The sequence below is a fragment of the Periplaneta americana genome, chromosome 16, assembly GCF_040183065.1.
Source record: "Periplaneta americana isolate PAMFEO1 chromosome 16, P.americana_PAMFEO1_priV1, whole genome shotgun sequence".
In the NCBI taxonomy this organism is placed as follows: Eukaryota; Metazoa; Arthropoda; class Insecta; order Blattodea; family Blattidae; genus Periplaneta; species Periplaneta americana.
Genome location: NC_091132.1, coordinates 172,548,676 through 172,563,496, shown reverse-complemented (window position 1 = coordinate 172,563,496; position 14,821 = coordinate 172,548,676). Strand labels below are relative to the sequence as shown.

The following is a 14,821-nucleotide window of genomic DNA, read 5'->3' as shown; positions in this document are numbered from 1 at the left end:
GACATCAATCATACAGAAAATACACCCTGCCTGCGAACATTCTGATCGGAAGTGTTGGAACTCAGTTGAGTAAAACACTACCACCTTCTAACCGGGTGCTACTCATAATATTACAAAAATTTTCTCCAGGTGTCGTAAGAGGAATATTCGTCAATACCGAAGCATGGATGGAGTTACTTCATCACAACTAATATTGTAGCCTCTTGTATACTGTACAAATCTGGAAGGACGACGTTTAGCAGCCATAAGAAACAAACTTGGCGGGATGTTACAACCTTGAACTTATAAGACCACATTTGAAGTACAGAGTCAACAATCCAAACTTGAACATGAATGTCCTTCAAGCATTTGCCCGGTGTGGAGTCAGACGGCCCCAGAAGGTGGATATGGATTTCATCCAAGAATAATGTCGAAAAGAAGATGCTTTTTGTGCCTACGTGACTTAGAAAGAAAAATTACTCAGTGTTGTTCAAAATGTTCTAAGTATGTGTGCAATGACCAAAGTGTTCTTGTTTGGGAAGACTGTTTTCAGTAAAAGGGCATTGGACTTCACTTTATATAATAATAATCCGAGACACGACAGTCCTTGAAGGACCATGACCGACCAGCAGGCTGCTGAACTCACGTCCATATACCGAAGAAGAGGTGGAAGATCATCCAACCAGAATGGCGGTATCGTGGGGTTAGCACGATGATTCCCTCAGCCGTTACAGCTGGCTTTCATAACTGGATTTCGCTACCTAAGTGCATCACAATTCTGGGTGGGCATCGGTCTCATACACTGGCCGAAATTTCAAGAGAAAATTTCTTCCCTCATGAGGAATCGAACCAGCGCGCATTTCGTAACGCGAATCCTAAGCAGGATGCCTTAAGCCACGACGACACAGCGCAGGACCACTTTATATAATGGAACTATAATTTCAGAACTTGTGCATATAGAGAAATTTTTATCATTTTTAGCTACTCAAAACATATACATAGTGTATAATTATTCTATTATAGCACTATATTGAATAACTAACTGAATAAAAATACCACAACATTGAAATTTAACTTAAAAGATAAGAATATCCATTGAATTTATAATGGAGGGCCTTTAGGCCCCCATTATGCATTGATGTAAGTCGAAGAGGCCATGCATCCTAGGGTTAAGAAGGATTCGGCATTGTTTGCTTAGAGTCATGGCAATTAGTTTCGAGGGTATTAAATAACTTACTTTCACACGTCTCGACTTGGACGGCGCAGTACCGCACGCACTGACCGAAAGATGAAGATAAGCGAGCGTTGGGCGCCATTTTACTCCTGTGTTCATGAAAACCTGTGATAATGCTAGCCCAGCTATGCGCTACTACCACGTGTTCATGTCTCCTGGCCTTGCTTGCCTCAGCTAGCTCCCGCCTCACAGTCAGCTGGTTAGTTCATGCGCGTACTATTTATTTTCTGTATTTGATATTTTCAATACTTTATCAACGTTGCACCAGTAAAAAATATGTTTATTTATGCTTTCAATGCGGAATCTAACCATATATTTTAAAAATATTTTTTTTTTATGGGCAAAGGCGTCTTAATGAAGAAAAATCTAAACTTCATCTCCATAAAAAGTAAGAAAAACTGTTTACATGTCAAAATAAACTTTAACTTTTCAGCAACAAAATAAACCTTGATTTTGATCATTCGGTGAAAGGGTTTCGGAGCCACAACAGTTTAAAGTTGCTAATTTTATGAAAATACGATAAATTTAAATATTTTTAATTTAAACATTATGAAGTTCTGATGCCTCAAACTTTGCACAAAGCATTGTATCACAGTTGTCAACGGACAGAAAAAGTTTCATTGTATTTAAAAATTGCAAGGTCAATTTCCTCTATATTCCGGTCGAGTTGAGATGGAATAGCCCAGAAGTTTGAGTATTAAAGTTAGATACACCCTCTACTGACGCAAGTCCTAAGACTGTCCAATTCTCACAAGCATTTTCTTGCAGTACATCATTTCAAGGGCTCATGACCGCTGTGCAGCTGTCTATGCTTATTTAGATAATATGTTCGTAAGAAACGCTTGCCGCAAATATCACATTTCAAAGCTTTCTCACAAATTTGCTTGCGTTCGTGCATATTCAAATTGTAGAATGTCGAGAAGCACTTCCCACACAAGTTGCATTTGAACGGTTCTTCGCCCGTGTGTTTCCGTTTATGAATTTTTAGTTTTTCTAAATTAGAGAAACACTGTCCACAAACATCGCATTTGAATGGTTTCTCGCCAGTGTGCTTGCGTGCATGTATTTTCAGCGTAGTTGATTTCGCCAAACGTTTCCCACACACATCGCACTTGAACAGTTTCTGATCCGAGTGTGTATTCAAATGCGTTTTGAGAGATCCCGATTGCGTGAAACACTTCTCACAGAAAGGACATTTGAATGGCTTCTCGCCTGTGTGGATGCGTACATGTTCTCTGAGAGAAGAAGTTCTTGAAAAACGTTTTCCACACAAATTACATCTAAAAGGTTTTTCGTCAGAGTGTACACGTTCATGGGTTATTAAACTTCCAGACTGAGCGAAGCATTTCCCGCACACATCGCATCTGAAGGGTTTCTCAGACGTGTGGGTGCGCATGTGGTCGCTCAGATACCTCGGTCTTAGGAAAGATTTCGTACATATATCGCATTTGAATGACTTTTCGCCGTTGTGCATGCGTAGATGCTCCATCAAGTATCTTGACTTGGAGTAACATTTCCCACAGATCTCACACTTGGAAGTACTTAGCCCCATATGTTCGCGCAGATGCATCCTCAGACTAAGGAGAGTCTGCAAGATCTTGCCGCACGTTTTACACGTAAACGGACCTTTTTCTGTGTCACGGCAATTCCGTGGTTGTAGGTTGTTCTCTCTTCTAAGCGAGGAGTCGTACGTCAGACAATTTCCAGGGCCTGCGTCCTTCACGTTCAGAGCTCCACTGTCGTCCGTATTACAAATGCTGCAATCGAAAGATCCCTATGGTAAAAGTTACGAGTGTCAAAACATCAAATACAGTGTTTCAAAAGTTTTGGTCAAAAATTTAGAGATGAGCGGTAAAAACAAAGAGAAGCAAATTTTATTTAAATTATCAACCTCGAGAGAGTAAAACTGCAATATTTGGTAAAGATTATTATTTTTTTGGCCTTACAGAATTGATCTCTTATGGCAGTGATGTCAAAGCAAGCGCATTTTTCTGGCCTTGACGTCGTGCGCGGGCAGCAAGCGCCAAGTATGGAAAGAGGAAGGGTTGTGTATATGAATAAGCAACCTGTTGGATTAAAAAAAACAGTGGTGCACAAACTTCAAACGGAACGTGAAATTTTATGTCATTATTTTATATGGCTTCTTTCTGTTTAATATTATCTATATTGTCTGTAAAACAAAAGTACTAACACTGATTTCTTAATACTGCACTTGTGTTTTAAATCTTAATAACATAATAGGGAGTTAAGAAGGAATATTCACTTAAATTCCATAGTAGTATAATATTATACCGTATTAAGTGGATGAAACACATCATTCATAAAGAAAGTGATATTCCAAAGAAAGAGACTGAGTATGACATGATAAGTTGGAATTTATATTGATGGTATCTTTAGCCTTACAAAAGTAATCATTAAACTAGTCAGAACAATATTACAGTACAAAGCAAAGTTACCTAGGTACTGTATCTGTTTTAAGTGTAACTAATATTACATAACAAAACTCTTATCGCATTATGCTTTTAAGGTGATATTTGTGAGCAACTTCCTATCGTCAGAATATTAAATTATTTTCTCGAAATCTGCTGAAGCTATAGAGCTGACATTTTTACAACACATGGGCACGTATCTTTTGCTTATAATGTAACAGCAGTTGCTTTGTTAATTCATTTCCTTACAAACAATTTCCATGCGAATATTTTCAAAATTTCCAATACATTTAACTTCAGTAATACGTATGTACGGTATACTAGATTTACGAAAACATTTTGTAAGGCTACTAAATAAATAGGCCTATACCTGAAAATTTCAATTTTCTATACGAGAAGTTGAGAAAATATTTCTTTTGAATAAAAAAATCAAACTTGTGAAAAATGAGCATTAAAATTAAAACTTACATTCTTATAATGCACTTACACTCCTCAGGCAAATCTAAAAATTACCATGGATACAGTTTTAATAAGTTCTCTTCCCTTTATCTATTGAATCAGTGCTGGCCAACCCTGAATATAGCTCGACCAAGCAGCATATACTATCTCTTTCGTCCGTCTCTTTCGTTTCTACTGTAAAGCGCTCAGGTTCTCCTAGGCTCTAAAGCGCGCGCTTCCTCCTATGGGCATCAATTGACATGCCTGTGTTATGGTAACAATTAATATTGGAGGAGAAAACTTCGCTCCGGCGCCAGGGATCGAACCCGGGTTCTTGGTTCTACGTACCAAGTGCTCTCACCACTGAGCTACGCCGAAGTCCAATCCACAGCACCAGATCGAACTCCACTCCTCCAGAGTTTTTCCCTTTGTGGCCTGACTCCAAGTTGGGCATGTATGTTGACATTTAATTGAGTCAACCGTCATTATACAAGGAGCGCACTCAGTTGAGTGACTTGGTGGCCAGGATTCCACAGTAATGTGCACAGTGATCTGTACAGACATATGCACTGTTGCTAGAAGAATTTACTGAAGATTATTATTATTATTATTATTATTATTATTATTATTATTATTATTATTATTATTATTATTGATGTATTATTAGAAACTGTGTATGTTCGATATAAGTCAACTTGAAATCAAGAACAGAGTCGTAAAAGTGTCAATTTTGAACGATCTAAATGGGGTCCAGAATTAATTTATAAGAGCGTCTACAAAAGGTATAGCTGTAATGAATGTAATTGTGACACTGGATACAAATTGTGAGGTGCACATTACATGGATGTAAAAGTTGACATCAAATATATATTATATCATATTATCATATGAATAAATGAATAAACACATAAATAAACAAACACACAAATAAACAAAAATAAGTAAATAAATAAAAAAATTAATATATAGAAAATAAGTAAAATGTAAAAATGTTAAGTTTTATTTAACGACGCTCGCAGCTGCAGAGGTTATATCAGCGTCGCCGGATGTGCCGGAATTTTGTCCCGAAGGAGTTCTTTTACATGCCAGTAAATCTACTGATATGAGCCTGTCGCATTTAAGCACACTTAAATGCCATCGACCTGGCCCGGGTTCGAACTCACAACCTTGGGCATAGAAGGCCAGCGCTATACCAACTCGCCAACCAGGCCAGAAAAGAAATATGTAAAAAAAATAAATGAAGTAACTATTTTTTTATTTTTATTTTATTGGGGTATTTTACGACGCTGTATCAACATCTGAATGAAATGAAGGTGATAATGCCGGTGAAATGAGTCCGGGGTCCAGCACCGAAAGTTACCCAGCATTTGCTCGTATTGGGTTCAGGGAAAACCACGGAAAAAACCTCAACCAGGTAACTTGCCCCGACCGGGATTCGAACCTGGGCCACCTTGTTTGACTGCCAGACGCGCTAGCCGATACTCCACAGGTGTGGACGAAATAACTAAATAAATAAATAACTAAATATACAAACAAATTAATGAAAAAAAAAATTAATTAATTTATGTATCAAGAGGTGAAAGAATGAATGAACTAATGAATGATTAAATAAGTGGATAAAGAAGTAATTAAGTAAACAAATAAATAAGTAAATCAATTAATTAACAAATAAACAAAGAGAAAATAAACAAGCGGGAAGAAACTAAGTAAATGTTACGGAACATATTATAACAAATGATGTCCAGCATCATCTTATACCTTAACCAGACAAACCAAGCCGAATGACAGATGTAATGCTACACTCACCCATCAGGCAAAACTTCAGAATCCTCTGTTGTTCCTTCCAGCATATTCTCCTCTTTTACTGTAACAACTCCAAATGACTCTCCCTAAAATAATAAATATAACAGAAAAAATTAATAGAGACAGATTGAGGGACCATAAAATCCCACAGCCATATTCATGTCAATATGAATCTGCGTGTGTTAGCATTGTGCACATTTCACAGTGAAATTTAATTCTATTATTTTCAAAAAGAAAGTCTGTACATCAGGCTTATGTTTTGATATCAGCATTGCGTTGTCACGATTATAAAGATAACCAGATAGCTGGGAACATTGACAACTTTAAACTACATAAAATTGACTTAAGTAGTCTTATTAATAAGAAGTAATGAGAAATGGTAACACCTCCAGAATTGGTAGCACATGTAGAAGAAATTAAAAGTACAGGGATATAAATTCAGATAGCTACAAACCAGTTGATTGCAATGGAATCAATAATTTGAACATTGTTTGTCAGAGAGTCAAAAATTAAAGAGAAATCAAATAACTCAGAGTTTATCAAACTTTTTTGAAGTGGGGACCACTTTCTTAAGTCAGAACAGTTCCACGGACCACCTTCCTCTTCTTTCTTCGGAAAGCAAATTTATCATTTTGTAGCATATTTTAATACCAGTATACTTATATTTTAAAACAGAATTAATTAATTAAAATTAGTTTAATTCATAAAATTTTATAATAATATTAACTAATTAAGTTTGTTTTTATTAGAGTTAGTGATGAAAACCCTTTCTCACACAGATACGTAAAAGCAAACTGAATTATAATCTGTAAACCATCATTGTACAATTCACTGTATTCTCTTTTCACTTGTGATAAGTTCCAGATATTAACCACACTTTCCGTTTGGAATTTCATTTTTAAGTCCAGTGTCATTCGGGAGTTCAGTTAACTGTTCTCTTTCACTCAATGAAAGTTTATTTTCAATATCGCAATGAAAAGGGTCACGAACCTATGAAAATTCGTCATATTTACTTGGAAAATAAGTTTCAAATTATGACCTTAGAGTTTCGAGAAGCGAACATATATCATTGCATAATTCTTTTCCAATAACGAAATCATTTTCAACCGAAAAAGGCTATAGGATGGAAATATTGAAAAAATCCTCAGTTTTACGGAATTGACCCACAAACCAAGTTTCTTCTCGAACACCATTTTCTCATGCGCATTGAGAACAGTCAAAGAATTATCTTGTAGAGAGAGATTTAGTTCGTTTAATTTTGATAATATATATCTGAAAGATATGCCAATGTACTTAGTCACATGTCGACAGTTGATGTAGGAAAATGATAACGAGAAACACCACGTTGATAGTGCTTTAAATCCCTCTTTTGTTGCTGAGAGTAGAATGGGAATTCGGTAGTCAGGTTGAGTATTAATTTTCATAAAATGTCAGTAGTGGAAGAAAAAGTAAAAGCTGATTGTCATGTGTCATTTCCAAACTCTGAGATTTTCAGCTATAGTGTTATATGCAAACCGTTTCAATTTTATTTTTTCTTCCGTACTTTTTGAAAGACTAAAAGAGCAGACCTCAGGGACTACAGGTAGTCCGCGGACTATAGTTTGAGAAACGCTGAAATAACTGATTATTTAACTGTTATAAAGAAATGTACGTGATTAATATCGAAGGATATTGAAAGTTTATAACAGCTAACGAATTTGGAAAAATAACTACCTACGAATTTCACTTTTTTTAATAATTCTGGTTGTGAGGTCTTTGAATTATCCTTCATAGGAAATGAACACTTGAGTACCTCAACCTCTCAATAAAACAAATCATATTACATTCATATCATTCATCCAAAAGCCTATGTACTTTCACATGCTGCCATCAGTTGTGGGATCCGTGTTGAATAAAGAAAAGTGGCAGAATATCAAAAGCTTACTATAACAAGACTATGACTATGAGCCACAGCATAATCTTTATATGATTCCCAGTCGAGATGAGTGTCTCGAAGTTTCCGAGCTGAAGTAAGATGACAAATCACGTTATGTGTCACATCGGTGTAACACATTTAGCACCAAATTTTGTTTACCTCAATATTTTTCGCACCTGGATTGCAGTATAGTGTCGAAAATAAAAAAAAAATAAAATGCTATGTTTTATTTAACGATGCTCGCAACTGCAGAGGTTATATCAGCGTCGCCGGATGTGCCGGAATTTTGTCCAGCAGGAGTTCCTTTACTTGCCAGTAAATGTACTGATATGAGCCTGTCGCATTTAAGCACACTTAAAAGCCATCGACCTGGCCCGGGATCGAACCCACAACCTTGGGCACAGAAGGCCAGCGCTATACCAACTCGCCAACCAGGTCGACTATAGTGTCGATAGTATCCTAGATCAAAGAAGCCTATTTCTTTAAATTCAAAATGAAGTTATATCGAAATTTTGTTTGCAGTAGAACCAAACAGAAACTCGATATAAACAGATGTGAAGACGGAACAATGCATTGGTTTGACTCACCTCTGACTCATAATTCACCACACGAAATGTAACTGGTTCTGGAGCTTCCTCCATTTTCACTTCAGATGTGAGAGCATAGCTGCAAACTGTGCCCTCTAGTGTTGCCACGGAAACATGTGGAATCAATAAATTCCCTTGCTGCGGAACAAACAATAATTTAATGATGTTCGTTGGAAGATGAATTCGTTTCGTGCAGCTCATGCAACTATAACTTCCGTCACAACAAATGCCGACACATGTATCGCTCTTTCGTAACCCTACAAAGTTATCTCTCCTGCACGTGCTTGTAAACATTATTAATATTATACTGAACAGAAACACTTTCCACTGTATCAGAGAGCTGGAATCTGTACTGTAGTGTGGTGCATTAAGACGACTGCGTAATACAATTTTCATAAAATTATCAAATATTTATTTACTTGCACATCGTTTTTATGTGGAAAATTCGGACTATTCAACAACAAGATATTATAAAAATTCATTATAGAATTCAATACCTGTCTTCACAGTAACTCAAACTAATAGACTGCACCGAACGTCCCAGCCATACAGTATTTTCTGTAACCCTGCTGAAGACCTAATATTAATGCAACTACTGCCAAACCAGAACAGACCCATCACTTGCATTTATACTTCAAACAGCAAATTAATACCTAAATGTTATCATTAGACATCGGATTTTTAGGCACTAAAAATTGCAGTTTTAGGCGCCTAAAATAAGCTCAAAATTTGTAAAATTAGGCTCTATTTTAATGAAAATAGGCATTTTAGGCACATCAAGGTATCATACTTATTTCTTTCACTGAAATTTTTAGTTACACACTAAAATACGCACAAAAAAGTATGTTTAAACATTAAAAAAGAATACTATATTATATTTATAAACAGAGCTGCACAAATTTAATATATTGAAACTAATGAAATAATGATTATTGATATCAAGATTACTCATTTTAAGTTATTGAAATTCAGTTCCATGCTCAGACTTTATTATAATTATCTGCACAGTACACCACCAGAATTTTTTTCTAAATTCTTCACAGTTAACCTTTGCCTTTTGTCACTGAGAAACATTTTGAAAGCAGGCGCAAAAATACAAAGTTCCACTTATTGTTGCATTTCCTGGTAGTGTTAACACTAGGAGGGCCATTCTTTTAAATATTTTGTAACGGTTTACCCTACTAATTCGCAGTTTTACGACTTTTCATAAAAATTTCAAAAACACTCTTTCTCCAAAAATTGTGATTTTATGACGCTCTGAAGGGCAGTACAGCTAATCGGTTTCAGACCGAAAACAGTCATTTTTATAGTATAGTATATCTCTGAATCGGTAGCAGCACATGTTGTGATTGTTGCCTGCTTCAAAACTAAGGTTGGTTCTTTGTCGGCATTTATGCCTCCAAACATGTTAAATTCGGTGAAATCTATTGCGAGTGTCGTGAGATTCAAAACATTTTGTTTCCTTTATCAATGGTTTCATGGCCGGTGTGAAGCAAACTTTCCACTTTTTAAATGCCTTAAAATTCGCAGTGAATGCATGTATAAATTATAAAAAGTAAGAGTAAAATGCGAAACTTTACAGTGAGTTAGGCATTTTTAGGCGAATATTAACAAATTAGGCTCTAATAACCGTTTTAGGGCATTTTAGGGCACTATAAAACTCTTTGAATACCTTTCAATTTCCATGAAACACAAATATTAATAATTATTTTTACTTTTCTCCTAAAGAAACAAAATAGGCATTTGCCCTAGAATCCGATGTCTGGTTATCATATGTTTCTTTCATGGATACTGAATGTCCAACTGGAATACTCGATAATTTACTGCCATTATGCAGTAATACTGCTTTAAGATTGGTTTTAGACGAGCTTATAAAAAGGTGCCACTCGTCTGCGATGTGTTGAATCCCAATGGCATCCATTAGTCCAGTGATGTCAATCAGAGCATATTGGTTTCCTATGTCACACACCTCACTATTCAAACCTAGTCAGACCAACCTAAGTTTTCGGTAAGGTTGTAATGACATTAAAAAAATATGCAATTAGTTCCCCTGATCTGCACTGATTTAAATCCTTCATACAATCTTTCTTAAATGCAGGCTATTTTCACTGTATTGAAAGAAATAGGAATCAAGTTTCACCTTCCAAAATATGTCTGTCATGTAAAAATGGCCTGCAATATAAGTAATAACACGAATTTGAAAGAATATTTGAAATTAATTAACAGTAAGAAGGTTATATATTCAAACGCCAATACATTTTGATGTTGAAAGTGCTATTAGCTCAAATTGCAGACTATCTTACACAACATAAAGTAAAAATTTTGCCATCACACTATCCTAACATAACCTAATCCAGTGATGTCAATCAGAGCGTATATGCGCTACGAGAACGCTTGCGCTACTGGAGCACGCCAGCTACGAATACGAGCTTCAGTGAGGGGTGTACAGTGTGCAGTTGGCATTAATCATGCACCAGCGAAGAGATCGTATAACAAGTTCCAGTTCGAATGAGCACTGCAGTTCCTATGCAAGGAACAGGAAGGAGATAATACAGTGCTTAATATGTGGACAACATACGATTAGTAAGAAAAGCAGCATACAGCGACATTATTCAACATAGCATGAACAAACATACAGAGATATCGAGGGGGAAGAACGATTAAAATTATTACATACATTACAGACTACCGTAAGTGCAAATATCTAGATTATTTACTACGTATCAATTAATTTATTATTTCTTTATTGAGGGTCCTTACAGGGAGTTATCCCCAATTACAAGCACACCAACATAAAGAAATACAAACAACAAATTAAAAACAAATCATTCATAAACATGTGCTGTACAAAAGTTCGGTGTATATACTAATGTGATAAACTTCTAATTTCCAAATACGTAAACTGAATTGACAAATGTATAGGGCTACATAACAAAAAAATCAAGTACAGTTATTAAAGAGGTATTCGATTGAAGACAGTCCTGTAGGCCTAAATAAATAGTGTTCAAATTTAATGTATGAGCTATTCCATCTCAAATCGACCGAAATATACAGAAAATTGACCTTGCATTTTTTAAATACAATGAAACTTTTTCTGTCCGTTGACAACTGTGATACAATGCTTTGTGCAAAGTTTGAGGCATCAGAACTTAATAGTGTTCAAATTAAAAATATTTTAATTTATCGTATTTTCACAAAATTAGCAACTTTAAACTGTTGTGGCTCAGATACCCTTTCACCCAATGATCAAAATCATGGTTTATTTTGATGCTGAGATATTAAAGTTTATATTGACATGTAAACAGTTTTTCTTACTTTTTATGGAAATGGAGGAATTTAGATTTTTCTTCATTAAGACGCCTTTGCCCACGAAAAAATATTTTTAAATTATATGGTTAGATTCCGCATTGAAAGTACAAATAAACATATTTTTTACTGGTGCACCGTTGAAAAGAAAGTATTGAAAATATCAAATAAAGAAAATAAATAGTACGCGCGTGAACTAACCACCTGACTGTGAGACGGGAGCTAGCAGAGACAAGCAAGGCCAGGAGACAAAACATGCGATGTTTCGTCTAATAGCGCATAGCTGGGCTAGCTTTATCACAAGTTTTCATAAACATATGAGTAAAGTGACGCCCAACGCTCGCTTATCTCCAGTGCGTGCGGTATATACTGCTCCGTTCAAGTCCAGGCGTGTGAAAATAATTCCCTTTGTCCGCCCCTGTGTCTTGCTCTTATCTGTGTTTACGGCATCCCACTCCAGCACTTAAGCACGGGAAGGAATCGAACGTCCGTTATGCGCTCTTTCTTTGACATCACTGCATTAGTCCATCATCATTACAGAATACAAGATTGCCCTGCATAGAAAAAAAAGTTTCCAGGGGATGCTGACGAACTCGAAATTCTGTAATTTTAAATATTTTTTCAAAATAATTAATTAAATTGCTTAAGTCGTGACCCTACTAACTCAGACTTTTTCTTAGGTAGTTCTGACCCTCCGAAGCTGCTGGCTCTCTCGACCGGCCTCCGTGGATTGCATTCATGTGATGATGGATAGCTTCAGCAGCCCGGGACAGACCTTTTCGGGGCAAGACTTCCACCTCAGACCATTAAGGGAGCCTTGGAGGGTTGCCAAAGTAGGACTGGTATATGGACTCTGTTGGCTGTAGGGACCAGTCATTAAGGGGGTCAAGTGGTTAGGTCGGTGCGCGTAGAGGATCGGTGGGCACGCAACTCATCCCATATATATGGGGGTGCACAATAGACCTCAGGTCGTAGTGCGTGGCATCTTCCCTCCCTCCTAACAAGAAAAAAAGTCCCTAACAAAATCATTTAGTTCATTTTGAGTCATTATCTTCGGAAGGCTTATATTTTTAAGAAATATCTCTCGTTGGCTGCTAAATAGGACATAATAGTAAATTTTGTAATTGTGTGATAAGTGATTATAAATGTATCCACTGTAGTATATTTATATATTGTGTGTTTATCAACATAAATATAACAGGCCTATATAAAATGTAAATAATATCTTAAGAATAATAGTGAAATTCGAGCAGAAACGCTATGCAAAATCGAAATGAGAACTAATCCACCAAAATGAAGGCTATTTTCGTTTTTAGCACACCAAAATTAGTAAGAAATGACTAATTTCATCTCAGATACAATTGGTTGTTGACCCTGTAATACAAATTCTTTCTGTATTCTGTAATTACTCACATATAGTAAAGATTTCGCCTCTTTTATATCTGAGTCATGAGGTGAATGCATATCCAATGGATCGACATCGGGTTCCATCTTGATCCCTTCCATCATTACTGGCAATCGTATCACAAAATTATTTTTTTCGTTTGAAATCAATTTCATACAGATGCAGATGTTCTTTGCTTGATTTCAATAGGAAACACATGCAGAATCGATTGCACTCTAGATATAATCGTAAAATGCAATAAATGCCTAGAAAGCTTATCTTCACATCCCCACAGTATACATTTACAAACAATATATTACAGAAATATCACGGCCTGTTTATATCTAATCTCAAGAAGACATATTGGGACATATGACATTATCAAGGTTGCCGTGATGGCTTTATTTTTTTTTATCCCCCATCACCCCAATATCTGTTACAATAATTCTCATCATGACATACAAGGTAGAGATGGGATTAATTGTTCTTTTTAAGAAACAGTTTCGACTGTAACTGTTTCATGAACGAAGCTGTTTCAAGGAAACTGTTTCATAATAATATGTGTACAACATCAGTGCCAACTGTTTCAAAGCCCTTGAATCGTCTTTAAATCAGCTGTTCAGTGTATTATGACGACGAAAATCATTTTCGTAGGTTTCAGTTAAGGGTACAGTAAATAACTACAATTCAAAATAAATCGATTTTAATAAAAATTATGCTTATAACCTTAGGAGAGTTTAATAACGATGACATTAGCCGATGATATTTTTCGCGGTATATTTAATAACTAACACTATGTTAGGGCACCATCAATATATTCTCCATCAATGGACAGCTAATAATTATCAGATTTATTAGGGAATTTGATTCGTACAATTAAATTGCGCGATCCTACATAGGCTACTGTTGCACGAAGGCCGTGTGGAACATGGATAATATTATATCTACTTTCGATTGGAGGTCATTGATACGTGGCCTTTGCAGACAGCAAAGAAAAGGAAAACTGTTTATCTCTTGGAACCATGTGGAACGTTGAAGTGACCACTGTAGCAGTGTAACACCCTTTGGAACAGTTGGAACAGGTTATATCACGAAACAGTTTCAATTTTGTAACAGTTTAAAAAACAAACTGTTCCAGCTTTTTTTTTACCCATCTCTAATACAAGGTGCGATAGAGGAGTTCGACGGCTTGCATTTGACAAGACAGTGAATATGTAAATCAGAACAAATTTATTACTTCCCTAGTTGTAGGTTTTTCCAAGTGATAATCGTTAAATATCTCAGGGTTTTTTTTTTTTTTTTTGTGGGGATGCAGTTGATCGTTTATGCAACAAAAGCATAAACTAACCAAACTTAAATCTGTCACAAATTCGTATATGCAAAGTGTATAAGCGGAACTACCTCAGCGCTAGTCTAACTAATACAGTATTAAATAGAACAAGTCTGATAGTGACGGTCTGGGAGGAGAAACGGACCAGTAGCATATTTCTTCAAGTTGCCATTAGATGGCCGAGGCGAACAGTCGTTTAATGTTATACGTACTGTCTGCAGCATTAAAAAGTGAAAATACTCCATTGTTGATATCACGTGAGTTAAAAGTTATTTCACTCGAAATTATGTTGTTTGTAATGTAACATATTTGACCAATGTTAGTATTGGAGACTTCTATAAACATTCAATGGCTAACCTACTGCTTAATGACGCCAGACCACAGCCTAAACCTGTCCAGGTGGGTGGTCCATCTAT

General features: G+C 36.0%; 1 protein-coding gene across 1 annotated transcript; it reads right to left on the bottom strand.

Annotated features, from left to right (window-relative positions):
- Positions 1 to 1,627: 1,627 nt before the first annotated feature.
- LOC138691935 (zinc finger protein 234-like) lies at positions 1,628 to 13,412 on the bottom strand. The gene is made up of 4 exons (XM_069814591.1): positions 13,105 to 13,412; positions 8,386 to 8,523; positions 5,887 to 5,969; positions 1,628 to 2,970 (listed from the first exon to the last, which is right to left on the bottom strand). The coding sequence occupies exons 1-4, from the start codon at positions 13,249 to 13,251 to the stop codon at positions 1,986 to 1,988; spliced, it is 1,353 nt and encodes a 450-aa protein (XP_069670692.1). The 5' UTR covers positions 13,252 to 13,412; the 3' UTR covers positions 1,628 to 1,985.
- Positions 13,413 to 14,821: the final 1,409 nt, after the last annotated feature.

What these genes read in the sequence shown, in the direction of transcription:
- LOC138691935 (XM_069814591.1), bottom strand. Translation starts at nt 13,251, where the DNA reads ATGAAATTGATTTCAAACGAAAAAAATAATTTTGTGATACGATTGCCA. An exon ending in AGGCGAAATCTTTACTATAT is followed by an intron (nt 8,524 to 13,104) that starts GTGAGTAATTAC and finishes TTTGTTCCGCAG; the next exon opens with CAAGGGAATTTATTGATTCC. An exon ending in TCTGAAGTTTTGCCTGATGG is followed by an intron (nt 2,971 to 5,886) that starts GTGAGTGTAGCA and finishes TTTCGATTGCAG; the next exon opens with CATTTGTAATACGGACGACA.